Source organism: Oncorhynchus kisutch, linkage group LG16 (assembly GCF_002021735.2).
Source record: "Oncorhynchus kisutch isolate 150728-3 linkage group LG16, Okis_V2, whole genome shotgun sequence".
NCBI lineage: Eukaryota > Metazoa > Chordata > Actinopteri > Salmoniformes > Salmonidae > Oncorhynchus > Oncorhynchus kisutch.
Window position 1 is genome coordinate 30,022,901 of NC_034189.2, and position 22,325 is coordinate 30,045,225.

The 22,325-nt window shown below is 45.0% G+C and overlaps 1 protein-coding gene across 7 annotated transcripts in view; it reads left to right on the forward strand.

Moving 5' to 3' along the window:
- LOC109906610 (actin-binding LIM protein 2-like) overlaps positions 1-22,325 on the forward strand; it is a 109,405-nt gene that overhangs the window by 42,901 nt on the left and 44,179 nt on the right. For all 7 annotated transcript variants that reach the window (XM_031792211.1, XM_031792209.1, XM_031792208.1 and 4 more), the window contains exons 3-6: positions 13,980-14,163; positions 17,005-17,117; positions 17,429-17,555; positions 18,972-19,065. In XM_031792211.1, coding sequence (XP_031648071.1) covers positions 13,980-14,163; positions 17,005-17,117; positions 17,429-17,555; positions 18,972-19,065 — 518 coding nt within the window. The remainder of the gene's footprint in view (positions 1-13,979; positions 14,164-17,004; positions 17,118-17,428; positions 17,556-18,971; positions 19,066-22,325) is intronic.

Here is a 22,325-nt window from a genome sequence, read left to right on the forward strand (position 1 = left end):
AATATTTCCTCCACTTTATGTTTTTGGTTTATGCCTGAAATACAGTATGTATTCATGTTTTGTTCCTTTGTCAGTGTGGTTTCTCATAGGAAATGTACGAGGCTCGTTAATGAAATGTCAGGCATTTAGAGGGCGGTATTAATACCCCTTATAGACTCAACACTGACAGGGAGAGGCACCGAGGGGGTTCGTCCACACCCCAATCCCAATCCCTTAACCACCCCCCAACCCCCTAATGACAAAAAAAAACTAAACTAGAGTGTTTACCGAGACAACACCCAGCTGAACCACCCCCCTTATCAGGAAGCCTTATTTTGCCCTTCCCAGAATTCCACTGCAGGAATGCAATTTTCCATCTAATTGTTGGATTTATACTGCCAGAATTCTTCATGTATCCTGAGGTATGGAGGGTGGGGGCCCGTTTTGACAATAAACTTCCAGATGTTGTGGACTGAGTGTACCCCAGAGCTTGAGGTATAAGTTACTCTGAAGTCCAGATCTAGGAACAGATTACCCTACCTCTAATCTTAACCTTAACCATTAGAGGGATGAATAAACATCTGACCCTGTATCAGTGGTTGGAGGTAACTTCAACCTACTCTGGCTCCAGCCACTTTATAGGCTGCAACAGGGCCGTATCAGAAAACCATCAAAGACTCCTCAGGTTGACCTGGAGGAGAATCAACCATATCAAATATATGACCTCCCTGTCTGCTTATCGCTAATTAGAGCTACCGCGGGTGTAAGCCAGGCGTCTAACGGTGCCAGTTCTGAAGGGGAAACCATTAGCGCTTTGCTAGCCAATTATAATTAGCACTATGCTACACAGGGTTAGACATTTAATGTAACCCCCCCCAGTGGCTCTGGTAGTCTGATATCATCAGGGCTAGGAGTGGTAACATAAAATACAGCCTCAGAAGAAGCCTTAGGCTGTTTCATCATGTTACTTTTAGCTAGCTAATTCACTTTATGCTAGGAATGCTATCAAGTGTTGCTAGCTTTTGTTGATGCAAGAACTCTTTCTGTCACATAGTGTCCTGTTATGTCAGATTTTATGACACCCGATTAATTAGTTAGTTAGTGAATCAGCTATGTCCAAATTGAAAGATACACTGAAACTGTTGTCTGGCAGAACATTGAGGAGATTTTTATCCCTCGCCTGTTTTTGTTCTCATGGAGGATGATAACATCACAAAAGAATTTTCACACAAAGGGGAATTGCCTACTGCCAGCAAAACTGTGGACACCCGATCTTACTATACAAGCTTACAGGCCAGTGAGCATTATGCACACAGACCTATGGAAAAACAGGCAACTGTTAGCGATATCAGCTATCAATTTCATTATTAACCTATCCAAATAGATTCCTTCCTGGAACTATTGGTGTTGGACAGTAAACATACACGAACAACCACATGTTCCGGGGTCTATTTGACAGGGGGGGGGGGGAACAATGGCAGCTGTTTTAGATATTTTCAATGGGGGTGTTGGCTTTTGGCCTCTCTGTTCTCTTGTTGCTTGACCAGAACCTTCGTAGCTCGGGTGCTTTTTTTGTTGTTGTCACTCAGGGATGGGACAGTGACCTCACCCCACACTCACACATACCACCAACGCCCACCTCTGTCAGACCTTGAAACTGGCCCAGGGTCTAGTGCTTGTTCCGTAGGGGTCCTTCTGGGCCAGGTCTAGATTTGAATGGAATGTACTCAATAGGGATAGTACAGTAAACACAGTCTGTTGTGTAGGGCCCAGAGGTTTTCCTGTTCAGGACAAACTAAGCACCTTGAACATAAGCTACTGTAGACTAAAAAAACATCAGGTTTTCTCCTGTTCTATGTCAGGGCCTGTGAACGGAGAGAGGAGAAAATCCGATGTACAAACATGATGTAATACGCTGTGGGAACGGATAACAGACACAGACCCACGCTAGCTTGCCTCTCTTACGTTGTCTTAGTAGTCTGCAAGCAGTTTAGCTCCACCGAGTGGGGGCAAAGTCTCACCTTGAAGTGAGTTTCTGTTTCTCATGTCAAAATGATCGACCGTGGGCAAAACAATCGACCATAGACTCTGCACTCCAATCCCCACGTAGCATTTTATTCTGTCAAGGACACACATGTCCACTCATACTACCACCCAGGCATACACTGTAAAATACAAAGGGGCTTCTGCAAGGGACTGCCAGCAAGGTCACACACAGACATATCGGCATACACATTGCACACAGTACACACTGTATATATTTAATAGCAGCAGTATATTGAGGCTGTATGTAGGGTCACTTGGTGTCTTGAAGACTAATCTGGCTTAACCAGATGTCTGGGCTGGCTGTTGTGTACATTTTAATTTTCATCTGCAGGATCAGGATAGGGAATTAGATTAGCCACAAATTACATCTAAATGACATGCAATTTCATTAGCATCCTGTGGTCTGGTTCTGTTCAGCTTTCAAAAAGGTAATTTGCACGTGCACACACACTCACTCACACACACACACACACACACACACACACACACACACACACACACACACACACACACACACACACACACACACACACACACACACACACACACACACACACACACACACACACACACACACACACACACACACAGGGGCAGTGTTTCTACAGCCCAGACTATTGATAGTTCGATGTTAGCCTTCAAACAGGCCTCTCCAACCAGGGAATTGTATGCACACAGACCCGGTCTGATTCATTTGTTGATGAGCTGCTCAGGCGTGTGTTGTCAGTGTGTATTATTTCCACTAAGGAAAGCTGCTGGTTAGGAAACATTATGAAACATGTCAACAGAGCATTTCAAGACAAATCGGAAATCCCTGAATACAGTTCAGGGCACATATTCATAAAGCGTCTTAGAGTAGGACTGTTGATCTATGATCAGTTTTGTCTTTTAGATCATGATGATTAAGATTATATGGACGGGGTGAGGAACTGATCCTAGATCAGCTTGATGATTACAGGCCCCGATAGATTAAACTAGTTGGATGTGGAAGTACACCTCAAAGTGTCTTCATCCGTTTAATCCTGTATTATTACAACCCAAGAAATGACTCCGTTTTAAGTCGTAAATCTCACCGTGAATGACCTTGAAGAAATGATACAATAGACAGAGAGGTTTCTTATTATTTCTCTCAGCAGGAAATGTATGAATTAGGTGGAGAAAATCACTCTGATTTCACATAGTGTTCAGAGGGGAATCCTCCGAGGAGATATTCTGAGTGCCTTTACTTCGTAAGTAGCTTCCGTTTCCATTTTCCCTTCATGCTACATTAGATAACCTTTCACAAATGGGATGTTCTGAGGATAGGGAGTTTTGGGCCTCGCAGACGGGCATTAGTCTATTATATTCTGTATTGTATAATAGTATTGTCAGAATCCTGGTCAATGTAGACTCTTGTTGACCGGCTATAAACAGGCAGTATAAGGAAGGGTTAAGGTGTGTGTGTGTGTGCGTGTGCGTGTGCGTGTGTGTCTGTGCTAGGACGATAAAAGACAATTCCACAGATAATGGAATTACGCTTTGACTCAGTTTTTTCACATTAAAAGGTCGATGTCCACGCTCCTGCGGAAATATAATTAGCATAATAATAAAAAATACCATGCAACTCTATGCACGAGGACTACTTTTAACAATTTCCACTGGAAAATGTACAGAAACAGATTTAGTGTTAGAACTATGCAAATGCAAACTTTGGTAATGTTATTTTTTGAGTGTGTGTGTCGGGAGGGATGTTTTTATTCATGTAGGCTACACTGTCCTGGAAAATCATTTTAAATGTAGTCACCTTAGTGTGTCCGTCCGGTTGTGGCTCTGTTTATCCCCAGCTTCCTGTTTTTATTCAGCCACCACGAGTCGAAGGTCATCTATATTAATGCCTCTCTCTTACACAATGCACCCATACTAATAATTCATGAGACATGGGTCTCGGTGTGTGTGTGTTTATGTATTGTCTACCTCTAGAGTATCATTCAATTTCTGCTTGATGTCAACGCTCTGACTGACTGGGAAACCCTGGCCTAGCGCACTAGTGGGGCTGCAGCACTATGAAGTAGTCGGGTTCAGTTCCCACGTAAAAATACTGCAGTTTACTATAGAACACTACAGTACTGTAGTAAACTGTAGTATACTTTATAATACTCTACTACACACTGTAGTATCCCTCTAACATAAGTAGTACTTACTGTAAAATATTGTAGTATACTTTACAGTAAATACTACAGTATTATATGCAAAAAAACTATAGTAAATACTACAGTAACGTTTGCAAAAACACTACGGTCTGCAAAAGCACTACACTTTTTATTAACTATAGTAAATACTACAGTACTTAATTTGCATATACCCTGCCCATTCCCCTCCTCCGTATCAACATTTCTGCCACCCATAAGTGAGAAACCCACTTGCCAAGTATAGACCATATATTGGGTGCCCTGCAGGTTATACAAAAGAGCAGGAGCTCATAAATATCCATTCATACCCCAGTTCATCCTACCTACAGGTTATTAGCTCTTTTAGTATTTCTACAGTAGGTTTCCTCAAAGAGGAAAGATAATAAAACAAAAACACTGTAAAGAAAATTCTACAGTAGTGTCTGCAGAAACACTACAGTATCAAATCAAATGTATTTATTAAGCCCTTCTTACATCAGCTGATATCTCAAAGTGCTGTACAGGAACCCAGCCTAAAACCCCAAACAGCAAGCAACGCAGGTGTAGAAGCATGGTGGCTAGGGAAAAACTCCCTAGTAAGGCCAAAACCTAGGAAGAAACCTAGAGAGGAACCAGGCTATGAGGGGTGGCCTCTTCTGGCTGTGCAGGTTGGAGAACATTTTAAAATGTTCATAGATAACCAGCAGGGTCAGATAGTAATAATCACCGTGGTTGTAGAGGGTGCAACATGTATACTACAGCCTGCAAAATACAATTTAGTGAATACTATAGCATTTATAAAATAGTATTTCTTTCATGTGGGATTGGCCTAGCTATGGATCTCAAATAGTTATTGAGACTAAGTTATTGTATTTCTCACTCCAGCAAAGTCAGTAGCTACTTCCTATCCATAAAATTAGGAAACCTAATCTACTGCAACATAATATCACATGGCTTTCTTCTCTCAAGCATTAGGCTACACACCCCTTACCAGCACTCCAGACTCACAGTTCAATAGGTCAGAGGCCTTTGAGACACACACACACACACACACACACACACACACACACACACACACACACACACACACACACACACACACACACACACACACACACACACACTACTGGGCATCCAGTTTCCACTAAGCATGCATAATGGAGGGCCCACTGCTTATTTAGCGAGTAACACTCGGCTCACACCGAGGCTTGAACCCAGGACCACAACGAGGCTTGAACCCAGAGCACAACTGACCGCCCTCTGGAAGTATCTTACCAGTTGGCGGCACTGAAAAATGTTCAATTCGGGCAGCGCGAGTAGCGACACTTCAGGCTGAGGAGTAAGTTTCACACATCCCCATGTGCTACAAATGCTCCGTATCATAAGTCAATGCCCTATACCGACTAATAATACTAACCATGAGCTAACACTTTCTAATGTCTTCGAAAGCCAAGTCAACAAACAGATTATCGACCATTTCGAATCCCACCATACCTACTCCGCTATGCAATCTGGTTTCAGAGCTGGTCATGGGTGCACCTCAGCCACGCTCAAGGTCCTAAACGACATCATAACCGCCATCGATAAGAAACAATACTGTGCAGCCGTATTCATTGACCTGGCTAAGGCTTTCGACTCTGTCAATCACCGCATCCTCATCGGCAGACTCGATAGCCTTGGTTTCTCAAATGATTGCCTTGCCTGGTTCACCAACTATTTCTCTGATAGAGTTCAGTGTGTCATATCAGAGGGCCTGTTGTCTGGGCCTCCGGCAGTCTCTATGGGGGTGCCACAAGTTTCAATTCTTGGGCCGACTCTCTGCTCTGTATATATCAATGATGTCGCTCTTGCTGCTGGTGAGTCTCTGATCCCCCTCTACGCAGACGACACCATTCTGTATACTTCTTGGCCCTTCTTTGGACACTGTGTTAACAACCCTCCAGACGAGCTTCAATGCCATACAACTCTCCTTCCGCTCCCTCAAATTTCTCTTAAATACAAGTAAAACTAAATGCATGCTCTTCAACCGATTGCTGCCTGCAACTGCCCGCCCATCCAGCATCACTACTCTAGACGGTTCTGACTTAGAATATGTGGACAACTACAAATACCTAGGTGTCTGGCTAGACTGTAAACTCTGCTTCCAGACTCACATCAAACATCTCCAATCCAAAGTTAAATCTAGAATTGGCTTCCTATTTCGCAACAAAGCATCCTTCACTCATGCTGCCAAACATAACCTTGTAAAACTGACCATCCTACCGATCCTCGACTTCGGCGATGTCATTTACAAAATAGCCTCTAATATCCTACTCAATAAATTGGATGCAGTCTATCACAGTGCCATCCGTTTTGTCACCAAAGCCCCATACACTACCCACCATTGTGACCTGTATGCTCTCGTTGGCTGGCCCTCGCTTCATACTCATCACCAAACCCACTGGCTCCAGCTCATCTACAAGACCCTGCTAGGTGAAGTTCCCCCTTATCTCAGCTCACTGGTCACCATAGCAGCACCCACCTGTAGCATGCGCTCCAGCATGGTCACTCCCAAAACCAATTCTTCCTTTGGCCGCCTCTCCTTCCAGTTCTCAACTGCCAATTACTGGAACGAACTACAAACATCTCTGAAACTGGAAACACTTATCTCCCTCACTAGCTTTAAGCACCAGCTGTCAGAGCAGCTCACAGATTACTGCACCTGTACATAGCCCATCTATAATTTAGCCCAAACAACTACCTCTCCCCCTACTGTATTTATTTATTTTGCTCCTTTGCACCCCATTATTTCTATCTCTACTTTGCACATTCTTCCACTGCAAATCTACCATTCCAGTGTTTTACTTGCTATAATGTATTTACTTCGCCACCATGGCCTTTTTTTTTGCCTTTACCTCCCTTATCTCACCTCATTTGCTCACATTGTATATAGACTTATTTTTCTACAGTTATAGAAATGTTATGTTTGTTTTATTCCATGTGTAACAACTCTGTGTTGTTGTATGTGTCGAACTGCTTTGCTTTATCTTGGCCAGGTCACAATTGTAAATGAGAACTTGTTCTCAACTTGCCAACCTGGTTAAATAAAGGTGGGGGAAAAAAACACATGCGGTTGACTGTGACATGTTTGTGATGGATTTGATCTCGGAACAATGACGTCTCTTCTTTAGGGAGTCATTGAATGTCTTTGTGTTGGGCCTAAATAGCTCACTCCTACTGTGTGTTTCATCCACTTGCCATTTGTGAGAAGGCTCTTTGATTAAACATGGTAGCCTATGCTTGAAAACAGGCTATTGTTCATTTGACAGCCTTATTGTGCGTACGGGAATAAAGCACATCCTAACAACACTTGATTTGATTGGATCTGATTCCATAAGTGCAGCAGCAGGCAGGGGAGCTGCTTTGACACATTCAAAATGAACAAAGGATACGAGATAAATGAAGGAGAGATGAGAGGAAGGAAGCTCAACCATTTCTGTTAGTGGAGAGGAGAGGAGCGTACAGGCCACACCCTCTCTCTGCTCTGTACTGAACTTTGGGGATTATGTGATGGTAAACTGGGTTAACCCGTAGCATAATCCACTCCGCTCAACACACCCTGAGAAGAACTGAAGCATTTAGAACAGTCCTTTACGTTCGTCTGATTGAAGATACTGCATCATCATCATTTAGACACTGATTTGTGAAAGGAACCGGTAATCTGAAATGGAAATATGTGCTCAGTGCTTCTCTCCTCTCTTCGTTAGCGCTTCTCTCCTCTCTTTGTTAGCGCTTCTCTCCTCTCTTCTTTAGCGCTTCTCTCCTCTCTTTGTTAGCGCTTCTCTCCTCTCTTTGTTAGCGCTTCTCTCCTCTCTTTGTTAGCGCTTCTCTCCTCTCTTTGTTAGCGCTTCTCTCCTCTCTTTGTTAGCGCTTCTCTCCTCTCTTTGTTAGCGCTTCTCTCCTCTCTTCGTTAGCGCTTCTCTCCTCTCTTCGTTAGCGCTTCTCTCCTCTCTTCATTAGCGCTTCTCTCCTCTCTTTGTTAGCGCTTCTCTCCTCTCTTCATTAGCGCTCTCTCCTCTCTTCATTAGTGCTCCTCTCCTCTCTTCATTAGCGCTCCTCTCCTCTCTTCATTAGTGCTTCTCTCCTCTCTTCATTAGCGCTTCTCTCCTCTCTTCATTAGCTGTTCTCTCCTCTCTTCATTAGCTGTTCTCTCCTCTCTTCATTAGCTGTTCTCTCCTCTGTTCATTAGCACTTCTCTCCTCTCTTCATTAGCTGTTCTCTCCTCTGTTCATTAGCGCTTCTCTCCTCTCTTCATTAGCACTTCTCTCCTCTCTTCATTAGCTGTTCTCTCCTCTCTTCATTAGCGCTTCTCTCCTCTCTTCGTTAGCGCTTCTCTCCTCTCTTCATTAGCTGTTCTCTCCTCTGTTCATTAGCGCTTCTCTCCTCTCTTCATTAGCGCTTCTCTCCTCTCTTCATTAGCGCTTCTCTCCTCTCTTCATTAGCTGTTCTCTCCTCTCTTCATTAGCTGTTGTTCTCTCCTCTCTTCGTTAGCGCTTCTCTCCTCTCTTCATTAGCACTTCTCTCCTCTCTTCATTAGCACTTCTCTCCTCTCTTCGTTAGCGCTTCTCTCCTCTCTTCATTAGCACTTCATTAGCGCTCTTCATTAGTGCTTCTCTTCAACTCTCTTTTCAGAGACAGACAGAAGGCCTATTTAGAGTGTCAGCATGCTGGCTGTCCTGCCTGGTTACTGAAAGAGATGAATTACTCATATTTATTATTACTCAGTCATTTACATTACTTGTCATGCTTAGGACTGATTTGTATTTATTTTCAATGGGTGATGACGGTCAAAATCATTATCTTCACTGTCATATCTTTATCATCATATATTTATCCTTCCCAGTCTTCTCTGAGTCATCCTCCAGCCAACACCATGTCCTTTCTACTAGGTCACAGGTCACACGAGGATGTTTCATGAGTCTATGTTGGTGCCAGTGTGTCCCAAACGTCTCATTCTCTGGCACCGGGAGTAGAGGCAGAGGGGATAGGATTCTATCTGCTACATACCAGAACATACCAGATCAGAGTCCTGACTGCATACCAGAACTCCTCCTTCCCAGGCTAAATCCATCCCCTAAACCTTCCCACCATGTTTGGCCCAATCCCCAATCCCCGTATGGGAATTCTGTCCACTGCTAATGTACAGTGGTTCCTCATTTAAAAGTTGCATCATACCGCAGTATAGTCTGCTGAGGTATGCTGTGATATGTTTCGGTGAGTCGCAGTGCTTGCCATTAATGCTAATTTGAAACACCAGGCGAGGTCTTTGAGCACATCTACTCCATCTTGATATACAGTATATACATCATGACCTATTATAAGGTTGTTTTGATTATTATGTGGATTATTATCAAGGAACAAGACGGGAGAATGGTCGTGGAAAGGCAAAAAGGTCAAAACCAGATCAGAGTCCAGGAGGTACAGAGTGGCAGACAGGCTCGTGGTCAAGGCAGGCAGAATGGTCAGGCAGTTGGGTACAGAGTCTAGAAACAGGCAAGGGTCAAAACCGGGAAGAATAGAAAAAGGGAAATAGCAAAAGAAGTATGGGAAAAACACGCTGGTTGTCTTGACTAAACATACAAGACGAACTGGCACAGAGAGACAGGAAACACAGGGATAAATACACTGGGGAGAAAAAGTGTTCTGCTGATTAAAGAAGCAATAAAATTGGCCTTCTTCAGTATCTGGAGTGTCTGGAGCATCAGCATTTGTGGGTTCGATTACAGGCTCAAAATGGGTCAGAAGCAAAGACTTTTCATCTGAAAGTCGTCGGTCTATTCTTGTTCTGAGAAATGAAGGCTATTCCATGCGAGAAATTGCGAGAAATTGCCAAGTAACTGAAGATCTCGAACAACGCTGTATACTACTCCCTTCACAGAACAGCGCAAACTGGCCCTAACCAGAATAGAAAGTTGTGCCCTGGTGCACAACTGAGCAAGAGGACAAGTACATTAGTACATTAGTGCATTAGTGCATTAGTACATACATTAGAAACAGACGCCTCACAAGTCCTCAACTAGGAGCTTCATTAAATAGTATCCGCAAAACACCAGTCTCAACGTCCATAGTGAAGAGGCGACTCCGGGATGCTGGTTACACTTCACCATAGGACTCAACTCTGACGGACCGCAGCATCTATCTGTAGTAGCCGAGATATTAGACTATCCCTTTGCAAATGAATGGAGATGTGAATGTTTCTGCTTGAACATCTCTCTCCCCTTGCACTAGAGTCCTGCATCGGACACAATAATCAGCTGGAGTTGAGAGAGAACTTGGGTAAATACAATGGCGCGATTACACTTGACATGTGGATGCCGATTTTTTTTAAATAGCCTACTTTTGCCTTACAGTCCATTACATGAACAAAGAGTGTTAGCTCGTGGAGAGGGTGCAATTCGCTACGCTCCAAACTGCAGATAACATAAAGCCAGCTATTGGGAAAGAATACTTGTGGATCTTGTTGATTTCCTCTATCGCCTCAAAGAGGCCACGCTCGCCTTGGAGGCAAACAAACAGCCTACTCTTCAACTGGTAATTCTGTTGTTCCAAAAGATAAAGCGTCACCTACAGATGGATTTGTGGTGTCAGAGAGAAGCCAGCTGCGAGCCTGCGACCTGGCACAGTGGATGACATCCTCTTCCTGCACAGCAATTTGAAGAGATCTGAGTAATGAATGGACTGTTTTCCAAGTTATTTAGTGGCTTTATTTGTTGGCTAATATTATTTGGCTCTTTCAAGGCATTTTGGGTTGTCAATGTGCCACAATGCATTGTGAAAATGTTAATGCATTGGTCTTAACTCATGACATGGTTTCTGTTTAGCAAAATGTTGCATAGACATGCAGAAAAGGAATAATAGCCTGCTGTCGGTAGTCATAGAAACAATTAGGCTAAACCAATTTATGTTATTTTGTTTGGGTAATGGATCGGCTCATGGAACTCATTAGAGGCGGCTTCTTTCTTCAATATAATCATTAATTCAGAAGGTTAAACCCATAGGTCTTCAGTGAATTCAATTAAATGACCAGGTTCATTTTTTGTTAGGTTGGAATAATCCCATGCCTTCTGGGGATTTGATCAAATCCAAAAGTTATGGGCGGAGTTAGGAAGTTGGTTGTATTACAATGTAAATGTATTTTTACTCCATCTGTCTGCACATTTCAAGACGTGGCATGTGAGGGTGCAGGGAGATATGTGCGGATTAACTTGGTCAAAACATTTCTTTACTCAAGGCGATCAGAAAGAATGTAGGTGCTTATTTATTGAGATCCAAAGCCAGAGATGAGTGAGTCACTCAGCTTTAGGCTGACAAAATAGCCTACTAAATAGGCCAAGCCTAAACTGATACATTAAATTGCCTAAATAAACTAGTGACAAACCAAATGAAATATCCCAGGTCTTGAAAATACGGGCAACCTTTATCCGTCCTTATACCCACGCTGGGCCTTCAGTTTCTTCTTCACGTCATCAAACAAGGACTCCATGTTTCAGAAACTCACTCTACATCGAGGGGCAGTCAGTCTCTCCACACTGTGGTAAATAAAGCTAGTTTGTAATCTTCAAATTCTTTCTGTCTGATTTTCGAGGGGAGAGAAACCCGAAAGCAACACTGAAAGCATAACCAGCGTTCTAACTCCCACTTGTGATAGTGTGACGCAATGGTCGGAATGAGCAATTTACCACAACATGCCGCTATCTACCACAAAGTGTCGGAGCATAACCTCACCACTTTTAATTGAGGAACCAATGTACCTGACCTGCGTTTTTTTGTGGGGTCCACCTGGGTAATCATCAACATCATCACCATGAGCCTGCACCACTGTAATGGCTGACTCAACCTCCACTTCCCCTACATTTCCCCCTTCCTTATACAGATAAATCCTTTCTGGCGTGGTCTGTGGTCTGTGGGCGACCATCTGCTGCAGGTATACATATCAATCTGTGAAAGACAAGCCTGCTGTAGACTTAGGGCCTTCACTCTCTTTTTCTCTCTCTCTCTCTTTCCCTCTCTCAGGAGAGAGTGAGCGAGAGACCGAGAGAGAGAAACAGAAGCGAGCGAGATGTCGGTTTCAGGTTACCCGCGCCGCTGGCAGAGGGTCAGGTGGCTCTAGGGTGGCGCCAGGATTGAAACACTCCTTATAGTTGTTTCCTAATTCCTCTGGCCCCTTTAGGGACCTGGATCAAAGAGAGGGAGGTAGGAGGAATGCTCTGTAGAGGACTGACTGATAGCATAGTTTCACAGTTCAACCCAGTTGCATAAAGAGAAGCACAACTATAGACGGTCTCCCAAACGTGGAATAGAACCACTGTATCAACTCACAGACCTACAAGCGACACAAACTGTTGTCACCACATCACACAGCACATTGTGTTATGTACAGTATGTTCCCTCGTAATGAACCCTTTCTAGCCCAATCACTCGAAGACGTGTTGGGAACAATGCTTGTTGCCTCATGTCCGGCAGCTTCCAGGTTTACCCGGCTGGGCCAGAGTGTTATGATCTTATTCAGGACAAGGTTCACATGCAAGCAAGCACGCACACACACACACATGCACACAAAGGCAACTCTGGACAGGGTTCACGCATTGTCATCCCACAGGCCCGGATATTAGAAAGCAGGCTGCATGTGCCACATGTGGGCTTCGACCAATGAGGATTCGAGCTTCTATTGGAAAATATGTCCACCACTTCCTGAGCAACATTGAATGGTTATTGTTTGGCAGCTCTTTTATTGGGATGGTGCTTCCCTGGGTCAGGTTACTTAAAGGTTGTCAGAAGGTTGTAAAGAAGTTGCAGTGGACCACAAGGATTCCCCTGGTGTAACACGGAGCAGCTGAAACATCACTCTTTCTTCCTCTCCTTCCCTTCTGAGAAAAGAGGGAGTGAAAAGAAAGGCACTCACTTTGTTTTATTAAATGACTGGAGAAGGGATTGATCTTTCCAGCGTGCGTGTCCAGAGAGGGACGTCAAGGGGGTTTTGTGTATTGTGTGTTGTTGCCATGGTTAATTTATTGTTTCTGTGGTTATTAGGTTCGAGAGAGACAGAGACAGAGACAGAGACATAGACAGAGAGACAGAGACAGAGACAGAGAGACAGAGAGGAGAGTTTCAAGTTGTATTAGTTGTATGTACAGGATACACATGGGGCTCTATTTTAACAAACCTAACGCGATGGTAAATCTAAGCGCAGGCACTAGCGCTACAGGTTTAAATTGTGCAGTATTAGCAACAGTAAGTAAGAGAATCAGAAGTTGTGATGTGTGTGTACTGTAGCATGAATGTATATGTGTGTGCGTGTGCGCGTGTGTGTGTGTGTGTATGCCTGTGTGTGTGTATGCTTGTGTGTGTGTGTGTGTGCATGTGCATGTGTGTGTGTGTGTGTGTGTGTGTGTATGCCTGTGTGTGTGTGCGTGTGCATGTGTGTTTGTGTGTGTGTGTGTGTGTGTGTGCGCGTGCGTGTGTGTGTGTGTATGCCTCTGTGTGTGTGAAAACAAGAGGATGTGTAGAACAGGCTCTTACGTAGAACAATGTTCGTCCTATGACTGGTTCCAGACTGTCACTCAAGCTCTCGGAGCTCAGTGTTGGCGTTATCTACTGTGTCCTTATCCCCCTCTCTTCTTTGGTCCTCTCCTCGTGAATTTCAGCTAGAGTTAGCCATCTGTACCACCCCCTCATGCAATTTAGCCCTCATAACACACTGCTGTCTTTGATCCTATGTCTAATTGTGTTCTCCTCTCTTTCTCTCCCCCTTTTCTCCCTTCCGTGCAGTGTGTGGCGTTGACCTGGCCCAAGGGGGGTTCTTTGTGCGCCAGGGGGAGTACATTTGCACCCTGGACTACCAGCGGATGTACGGCACGCGCTGCTTCAGCTGTGAGGAGTTCATCGAGGGAGAGGTGGTGTCGGCCCTGGGCAAGACCTACCACCCACGCTGCTTCGTCTGCGCCAGCTGCAAGTAAGAGACACACACACTCCTTGCATGCTTACATACACGATGGCAGACACACACACACAGGGGTGGGGGGTGGGGACACACACATCACCAACAGTGGTGGAGACACACGCGAGGGCATACACCCCTAAGGGATACTCAGATACACAGACAGATGGGTGCCCACATTCAACTGGGCATGTGGACGCTTTGAAGAAACTCCCAATACCGGAGTTTGACCTGCAATTCCTAACTCATTCAAATTGAATACTGTATGTGTGTATACTGTATGTGTGTGTGGGAAAGTGGTGTGGTTTTATCAGGCCTTGGAAGGTAACGGGAGCCTCTTTCGCACTGAAGCAGGAATGTTAAGTGTGCGGTCAGGAACTCGCAGGCCACTTATTTCTAGAGCAGTGTTAGGTTTCCCACGGAGTTTGTGTGTGTGTGTGTGTGTGTGTGTGTGCCTGGGTGGGTGGGTTGTGCATGTGCCACGTGTTTATGTCATACACAGTGTTCTTGTGTGGGATTTGAGGGTGCAACATGATCCGCAATTCCTTGGTCCAAAAACATCTGATTAGTGTTAGCACTCTACCCACCTCTCTCTCTCTCTCTCTCTCTCTCTCTCTCTCTCTCTAGTGTTAGTCAATGGGGTGAGACAGGGATGCAGCTTGAGCCCCACCCCTTTCAACATTTATATAAACTAATTGGCGAGGGCACTAGAACGGTCTGCAGCACCCGGCCTCACCCTACTAGAATCTGAAGTCAAATGTCTACGGTTTTCTGATGCTCTGGTGCCTCTGTCCCCAACCAAGGAGGGCCTACAGCAGCACCTACTGTAGATCTTCTGCACAGATTCTGCCAGACCTGGGCCCTGACAGTGAATCTCAGCAAGACAAAAATGATGGTGTTACAAAAAAGGTTCAGTTCGCAGAACTACAAATACAAACGCCATCTAGACACCATTGCCATAGAGCACACAAAAACCGATACCTACATCGGCCTAAACATCAGCGCCACAGGTAACTTCCACAAAGCTTTGAATGATGAGGGAGAAAAAGTGCCTTCTATGCCATCAGAATTAGGATCCCAATTGGGATCTGGCTAAAAATACTTCTGGGGCCTGCTCACAAATCAAGAATTCACAAAATGGGATAAACACCAAATTGAGAATATTGCAAAAAACAAAACACCAAATAATGATTGCAGAACAGAATTAGGACGATACCCGCTAATGATCAAAATCCAGAAAATAGTCGTTATGTGTTATTGCGGGTGTAGCTCCTAGCTCCAACAGTACAGTGGTATCTAACAATACACAACAATACACACAAATCTAAATGTAAAATAATGGAATTGAGAAATATATAAATATTAGGACGAACAATGTCGGAGTACTGTAGAATAAAGTATATACATATGAGATGAGTAAAGCAGCATGTAAGCATTATTAAAGTGACTAGTGTTCCATTATTAAAGTGACTAGTGTTCCATTATTAAAGTGACCTGTGTTCCATTATTAAAGTGACCAGTGTTCCATTATTAAAGTGACCAGTGTTCCATTATTAAAGTGACCAGTGTTCCATTATTAAAGTGACTAGTGTTCCATTATTAAAGTGACTAGTGTTCCATTATTAAAGTGACTAGTGTTCCGTTATTAAAGTGACCAGTGTTCCATTATTAAAGTGACCAGTGTTCCATTATTAAAGTGACTAGTGTTCCATTATTAAAGTGACCAGTGTTCCATTATTAAAGTGACCAGTGTTCCATTATTAAAGTGACTAGTGTTCCATTATTAAAGTGGCCAGTGATTCCATGTCTATGTACATAGTGCAGCAGCCTCTAAGGTGCAGGGTTGAGTAACCGTGTGGTAGCCAGCTAGTGGTTGCTATTTAACAGTCTGATGGCCTTGAGATAGAAGCTGTTTTTCAGTCTCTCGGTCCCAGCTTTGATGCACTTGTACTGACCTCGCCTTCTGGATGATAGCGGGGTGGCTCAGGAATATATACAGGAATATATACATATTCTGTTTATTTATTTTCCCTTTTGTACTTCAACTATTTGCACATTGATACAACACTGTATATACTGTAGCCATACTATGACATTTGAAATGTCTCTATTCTTCTGAAGATTTTGTGAGTGTAAGGTTTTCTGTTTGTTTCTAATTGTTTATTTTACTTTTGTACATGATCTATTTCACTTGCTTTGGCAATGTAAACACATGTTTCCCATGCCAATAAAGACTTTTGAATTGAACTGAGAGGGCGAGAGAGAGATAGACTCCTGCACAGTTCGAGGTGTTGGCTGTGGCTTGGCCTGAGAGCACATTGTTAGTCCAGACTTCACAGCAGTATGTGTGTGTGTGTGTGTGGGGGGGGGGGGGGGTCTGCCTCCTTACTCTTGAACCTCAGTAGCCTGGCTGTGACAGTGTGACAGTGTCAATGTCGTTGGGGATATGAAAGTGTGTATGCATGTGTGTTTGCGAGTGTGTCCACATTCTTGCACATGTGCGTGTCTCCTTATTCTTGACCTTCCACTTAGTCTGGCTGTGACAGTGTGACAGTGTAGTCCTAGATACCAGTGCTTTCTCCGTGTGGGTGTTGCATAGAGCAATGGGTGATAAAACACAACATTATATCAGCTCTCACCGACTTCTTTAATTACTTGTTACTTTTTATTTCTTATTCTTATTCGTATTTTCTTTTTTGAAACTGCGTTGTTGGTCAGGGACATTTCAAACATACAGGTATAACACAAACAAAAGCACATTAGCGCCCACGGAGTGCCTTCTGAATCTCTGTGCTATTGTGACATCGTACTTGCGTTGTGAACTGATGGTGTCTTGCGTTGTCTGTTGATTGATAGACAGCCGTTCCCTGCCGGTGACCGCGTGACGTTTAACGGTAAAGAGTGTATCTGCCAAAACTGTACAGAGCCCCTGCCTGCCAACAGCCCTGCTCCCATACAGGCTGTCCACAGTAAGTCACCCTACATTACACGACACATCCTCATCTTTCTTCTCACTATCACTCTCCCTCATTCTACATAGCCTATACAGTATATACTGTATCTCTTGCTCCATCACTTCCTAACACTTTCCAGTCTGTTTCTTTCTCTTCTCCTGATACATCTCTATATATTTATGCCTGTGTCTTTCTCTCTCATTCCCTTATCTCTCTTTCCCTCGCCCCCCCCCCCTCTTTCTCTGTCTCTCTCTCTCTGACTCTCACTCTCTCTCTCTCTCCCTTCTCTCTCTGCCCCCCCCCCCCCCCCCTTCTCCCCCATGTAGACTGCTGTGGCTGTGGGAAGGAGTTTAAGAACGAGCAGTCCCTGGTAGCGCTGGACAAACACTGGCACCTGGGCTGCTTCAAGTGTAAGGTGTGCAACAAGGTGCTCAACGCAGAGTACATCAGCAAGTGAGTCCCTCGTGACCTTAATACCCCCCAACACCACAGGGTTGTTCCAAGTGTAGCTTTTGGTCAAGAAAACCTTTTGATTTCATCGCATTTGAACATTCTGTCATAAGGAGCACATGCCGAACTTCATAAATAACACCTTTTTCCCCATCTCAAAAGTAACAGGTTTGGCCGTAACAGGGTTGACCGTAACAGGGTTGACCGTAACAGGTTGGACGAGTTCATCTTAAATCAGCTACATATCCCCTCGTGACAGGGAGAATGGACGCTTGTTGTGTGAAACAGGGAGTTGGCGGTTGAATGCAAGCTTCACAAAAATGGTTCTATTGTAAAACATTTCCAGCCTGTCCATCGATGGGTAACATGGTTGATGTGTTATGGTTGACCCGCTCAGTTCTCCACCATAAAACACCGGAAAATGTATGAAAAGAGTAGAACCAGCTCACCAGCTCTTCCACTATGATTTGACTATTAGATGTTCGCTGTTTCACCATATTAAAATGAGAGTTCAGTTCACGTAACAGGGTTGACCTTAGACTGAGGGACAGACGTAAAATGAATCACTCATCACATTAAATCAATTATCATCTTCAGAAATGACTGTGTCAAAGCCGCAAAAATAACTCAGGTTTTATAATGATAGTGAAAACCTTGAGAAATTGTGGGGTTAAGTGGGTTAAAATCTCCCTGTGAGTCACAGAGGGTGCACAGAGTGACAGGACAACATGTTGAATTTTGCCACTTTAGCAAATCTTTATTCATATATAAAAAATCGGATTGATTGAATTCTCTCACTTCAAATATCAAAGGGACACCAAAGGCAGTCGTTTCGTGGAACAACCCCCTTAACACCACCTCTTAGAGCACCACATCCCACCCCAACACCTGTCCCTTCCGGACCACACCTCTCACCCTTCCAGGTGGCATCCCAAATGGCACCCTATCCCCTACACAGTGCCCTATCTTTGACCGGTCAAAAGGAGTGCACTGTATAGGGAACAAGCCATTGAAAAAAAGACTGGAGAGAGTGAGTGAGTGAGTGAGTGAGTGAGTGAGCAATGATCTTTTCTCGGTGCTCACAATTCTTTCCTCGTCTCTGTGTGTGTTCCCAAGTAGCACCCGATGGGCCCTGGTCAATAGTAGTACACTATACAGGGAAAATAGGGTGCCACTTCGGACAACATCTCTCTCTTGGGTTTCCATCTATTTTCACAGTTCCAGACGATGCTGGACCTGATATGTGACGTGCGTTACTCCGCAATTCAAGATAGCTCTCGTTCTGTGTCGGTTTGTGTCACTCTCTCTCTCTTTCTCTCCGATAGCAGCTGTCCGAAGCGTCCGAAGGTCACGCAGTATGTATTGAAAGCTGACGGGGGGGGATCTCTGACGTGTGTGTGTGTGTGTGTGTTGTACTAGGGATGGGATCCCCTACTGCGAGGTGGACTACCATGCCATGTACGGCATCCAGTGTGACAGCTGCAAGAAGTACATCACCGGCAAAGTACTGGAGGTAGGACGCGTTATAACACCTATATGTCACTGTTTATCTGCCGACGGAGGGATGGAAGGATAGATGTGTGAAGTGGAGGTACGAATCAACCCACCTTAGGTCTTCAAAGCCCCAAAAGGTTCTCAGCTGTCGTATATGGATGGAACCGCATGGCTACACATGTTTCTGTTTGCGGTGGAGCCACGCGTTAACGCATCCACACGACGGCCATTTCCCCCGGTGTCGACGTCCCCCTGGGCTCGCCACTGTTGCATTTGCGCTGGCTCAGTATGGTTACTCACTCTTATCCACAGACACGTTTCCAATCCGTTAGCGTTCACAGTATTGCATCTCTGCCATGTCTGTGACAGTAAGACTCCGGGTAGAAGTGTACCATAGGCACAGATCTAGGATCCACTTACCCTCTTCCAATCGTCACCTTAACCATTCGTGGGAGAAACACTAAACTGACCTTAGATCAATGTCTAGCGATACCTAAGCCACGTTAGCCCCATTATCTTGTGGGACTAGACTACAGATATCCCGTATCTATGGCTGCATGTTTAGTTCACTCTATCTCTCTCTCTTGGCTATCCCCTCATTTCCCTCTTTTTTTCTCTCTCTTTCTCTGGGCTAATGGCTTTGACACCTTCCACCCACCCCCCCTCTTTCTCTTTCTCTCTCTGTCTCTCTCTCTCTCTGTCTCTCTGTCTCTTTCTCTCCCTCTCTCTCTCTCGCTCTGTCTCTCTCTCTCTTTCTCTCTCTCTCTCTCTCCCTCTATCTCTCTCTGCGTCTCTCTCTCTCTCTCTCTCTCTGCGTCTCTCTCTCTCTCTCTGCGTCTCTCTCTCTCTGCGTCTCTCTCTCTCTCGCTCTCTCTCTTTCTCTCTCTCTCTCTCTCTCTCTCTATCTCTCTCTGCGTCTCTCTCTCTCTCTCTGCGTCTCTCTCTCTCTCGCTCTCTCTCTGCGTCTCTCTCTCTCGCTCTCTCTCTGCGTCTCTCTCTCTCTCTCTCTGTGCGTCTCTCTCTCTCTCTGCGTCTCTCTCTCTCTCTGTGTCTCTCTCTCTCTCTCTGTGCGTCTCTCTCTCTCTCTGTGCGTCTCTCTCTCTCTCTCTGCATCTCTCTCTCTCTCTCTCTGCGTCTCTCTCTTTCTTTCTCTCTCTCTCTCTCTCTCTCTCTGCGTCTCTCGCTCTCTCTCTCTGCGTCTCTCTCTCTCTCTCTCTCTCTCTCTCTCTGCGTCTCTCTCTCTCTCTCTCTCTCTCTCTCTCTCACAACTCAACTCAGTTTAAAGGGCTTTACTGGCATCTCTCTCTCAGCATGCATGCACACCATTCTCTTTACTAGAATCTTCTCTGACAGGAAGGGAAAAAGAGAGATGGAGAAAGAGAAAGAAAGACAAACAGGAGAAGAAATCAATGAGAGATGTGAGATGACTTCAGTGGAAAAGAGGTCTCGTTTTACACCGGTGGAGTGGAGGGTCACAGGATACTCTCTCAGCGGGGAGGGAAATCGGGTAACAGGGGTAGGCCCTAGCTCTAAGAGGGGGTCTTGGCCACACTCCCTGTAACCCTCATTGACGAGGACACAAATATGGAAGCGCAAACAATGATCCCCCCCTTATCCTGCTCCTGCGACTCTCACATCCCTCTCTCTCACCTCTCTCTCATTCTCTCTCACACGCTCTCCTTTCATAAACATGTATCCGGTTGCCAGGCTCTGAGAGACTGGCGAAAACATAAGAAACATAAGAAATATAATGAGCACGCTTGTCTCTTTCATCTTGCATAGCATTACATCATCACACAGAATACATAAGAGACACACAGTAGGCCTGTATGTAATTGTGCCGGATATGTGCTTCAGCTGCTGCGGCCTGCCAACCTCAATCAAATCAGTCACAACTGAATAGCTGTGAGGCGTCTGCGGGGTGTGGGGAGGGTACGTTTTTGTTTGTGTGTGTGTGTGTCACAGGGCTACTGCACAACAATGTGTGATTTCATTGCGTAGGAAAATGTGGCTTCCTCAAGGCGGTTTAGCACACCAGCTGCAACCCCCCCCCCCCCCCCAAAGCAGGATCAGCAGACAGAGATAGTGAGCTCCACCCAGAGATAGCTCTGCCATCTATGGGCAGAGGGTCCCACCCAGTCAGTCACCGGGCCTGTCCTGCAGTGAGGACTCTGTGGAGCCTTGCCTAAGATTCCTGCCCTGCACTGAAATGTCACGCCATTTGGGGTTGATTAACTCAATGAGCACGGGGGGGGGTTAAGCCAATAGAGGGGCCTTAGGGAGGCTTAACCTGAATGGAGTTTGGGGTCTAAAGGAAGATTGGTAGAACATGAAATTGGTGGAAACGATTGTAGTTAAATGGTCTGATTGGGGTCTAAGAAGATGTGGGTAGTATTAAATGGCTCGTGTCAAATGGGTTTATAACTATAGAGAGTCGTGTGGACAATCCATAGAGAGAGGGTGAATAGGGCCACAGCGAGGGTTGAGGAGGTAAGAGGGAGAGAAGGATAAGGTTTTAGGGCCACAGCGAGGGTTGGAGAGGTAAGGGGGAAAGAAGGATAAGGTTTTAGGACCACAGCGAGGGTTTGAGGAGGTAAGAGGGAGAGAAGGATAAGGTTTTAGGGTCACAGCGAGGGTTGAGGAGGTAAGAGGGAGAGAAGGATAAGGTTTTAGGGCCACAGCGAGGGTTGAGGAGGTAAGAGGGAGAGAAGGAGAAGGTTTTAGGGTCACAGCGAGGGCTGAGGAGGTAAGAGGGAGAGAAGGATAAGGTTTTAGGGCCACCGCGAGGGTTGAGGAGGTAAGATGGAGAGAAGGATAAGGTTTTAGGGCCACAGCGAGGGCTGAGGTGTAACGGCGTTCGTCTGTTGAAGGAGAGTCGGACCGAAATGCAGCGTGGTGGTTACTCATGTTCTTTAATAAAGAATAGCGATACATGAAATAACTATATATAAACAACAAACGGAACGCGAAAACCTATTACAGCCTATCTGGTGAACCTACACAGAGACAGGGACAATCACCCACAAACACACAGAGAAACCCTGGCTACCTAAATATGGTTCCCAATCAGAGACCACGGGAATCACCTGACTCTGATTGAGAACCGCCTCCGGCAGCCAAGCCTATGCTAGACACACCCCTAATCAGCCACAATCCCAATGCCTACAAAAATCCCCAATACGACAACACAATAAGCCCATGTCACACCCTGGCCTGAACAAATAATTAAAGAAAAATACACAAAATACTAAGACCAAGGCGTGACATGAGGAGGTAAGA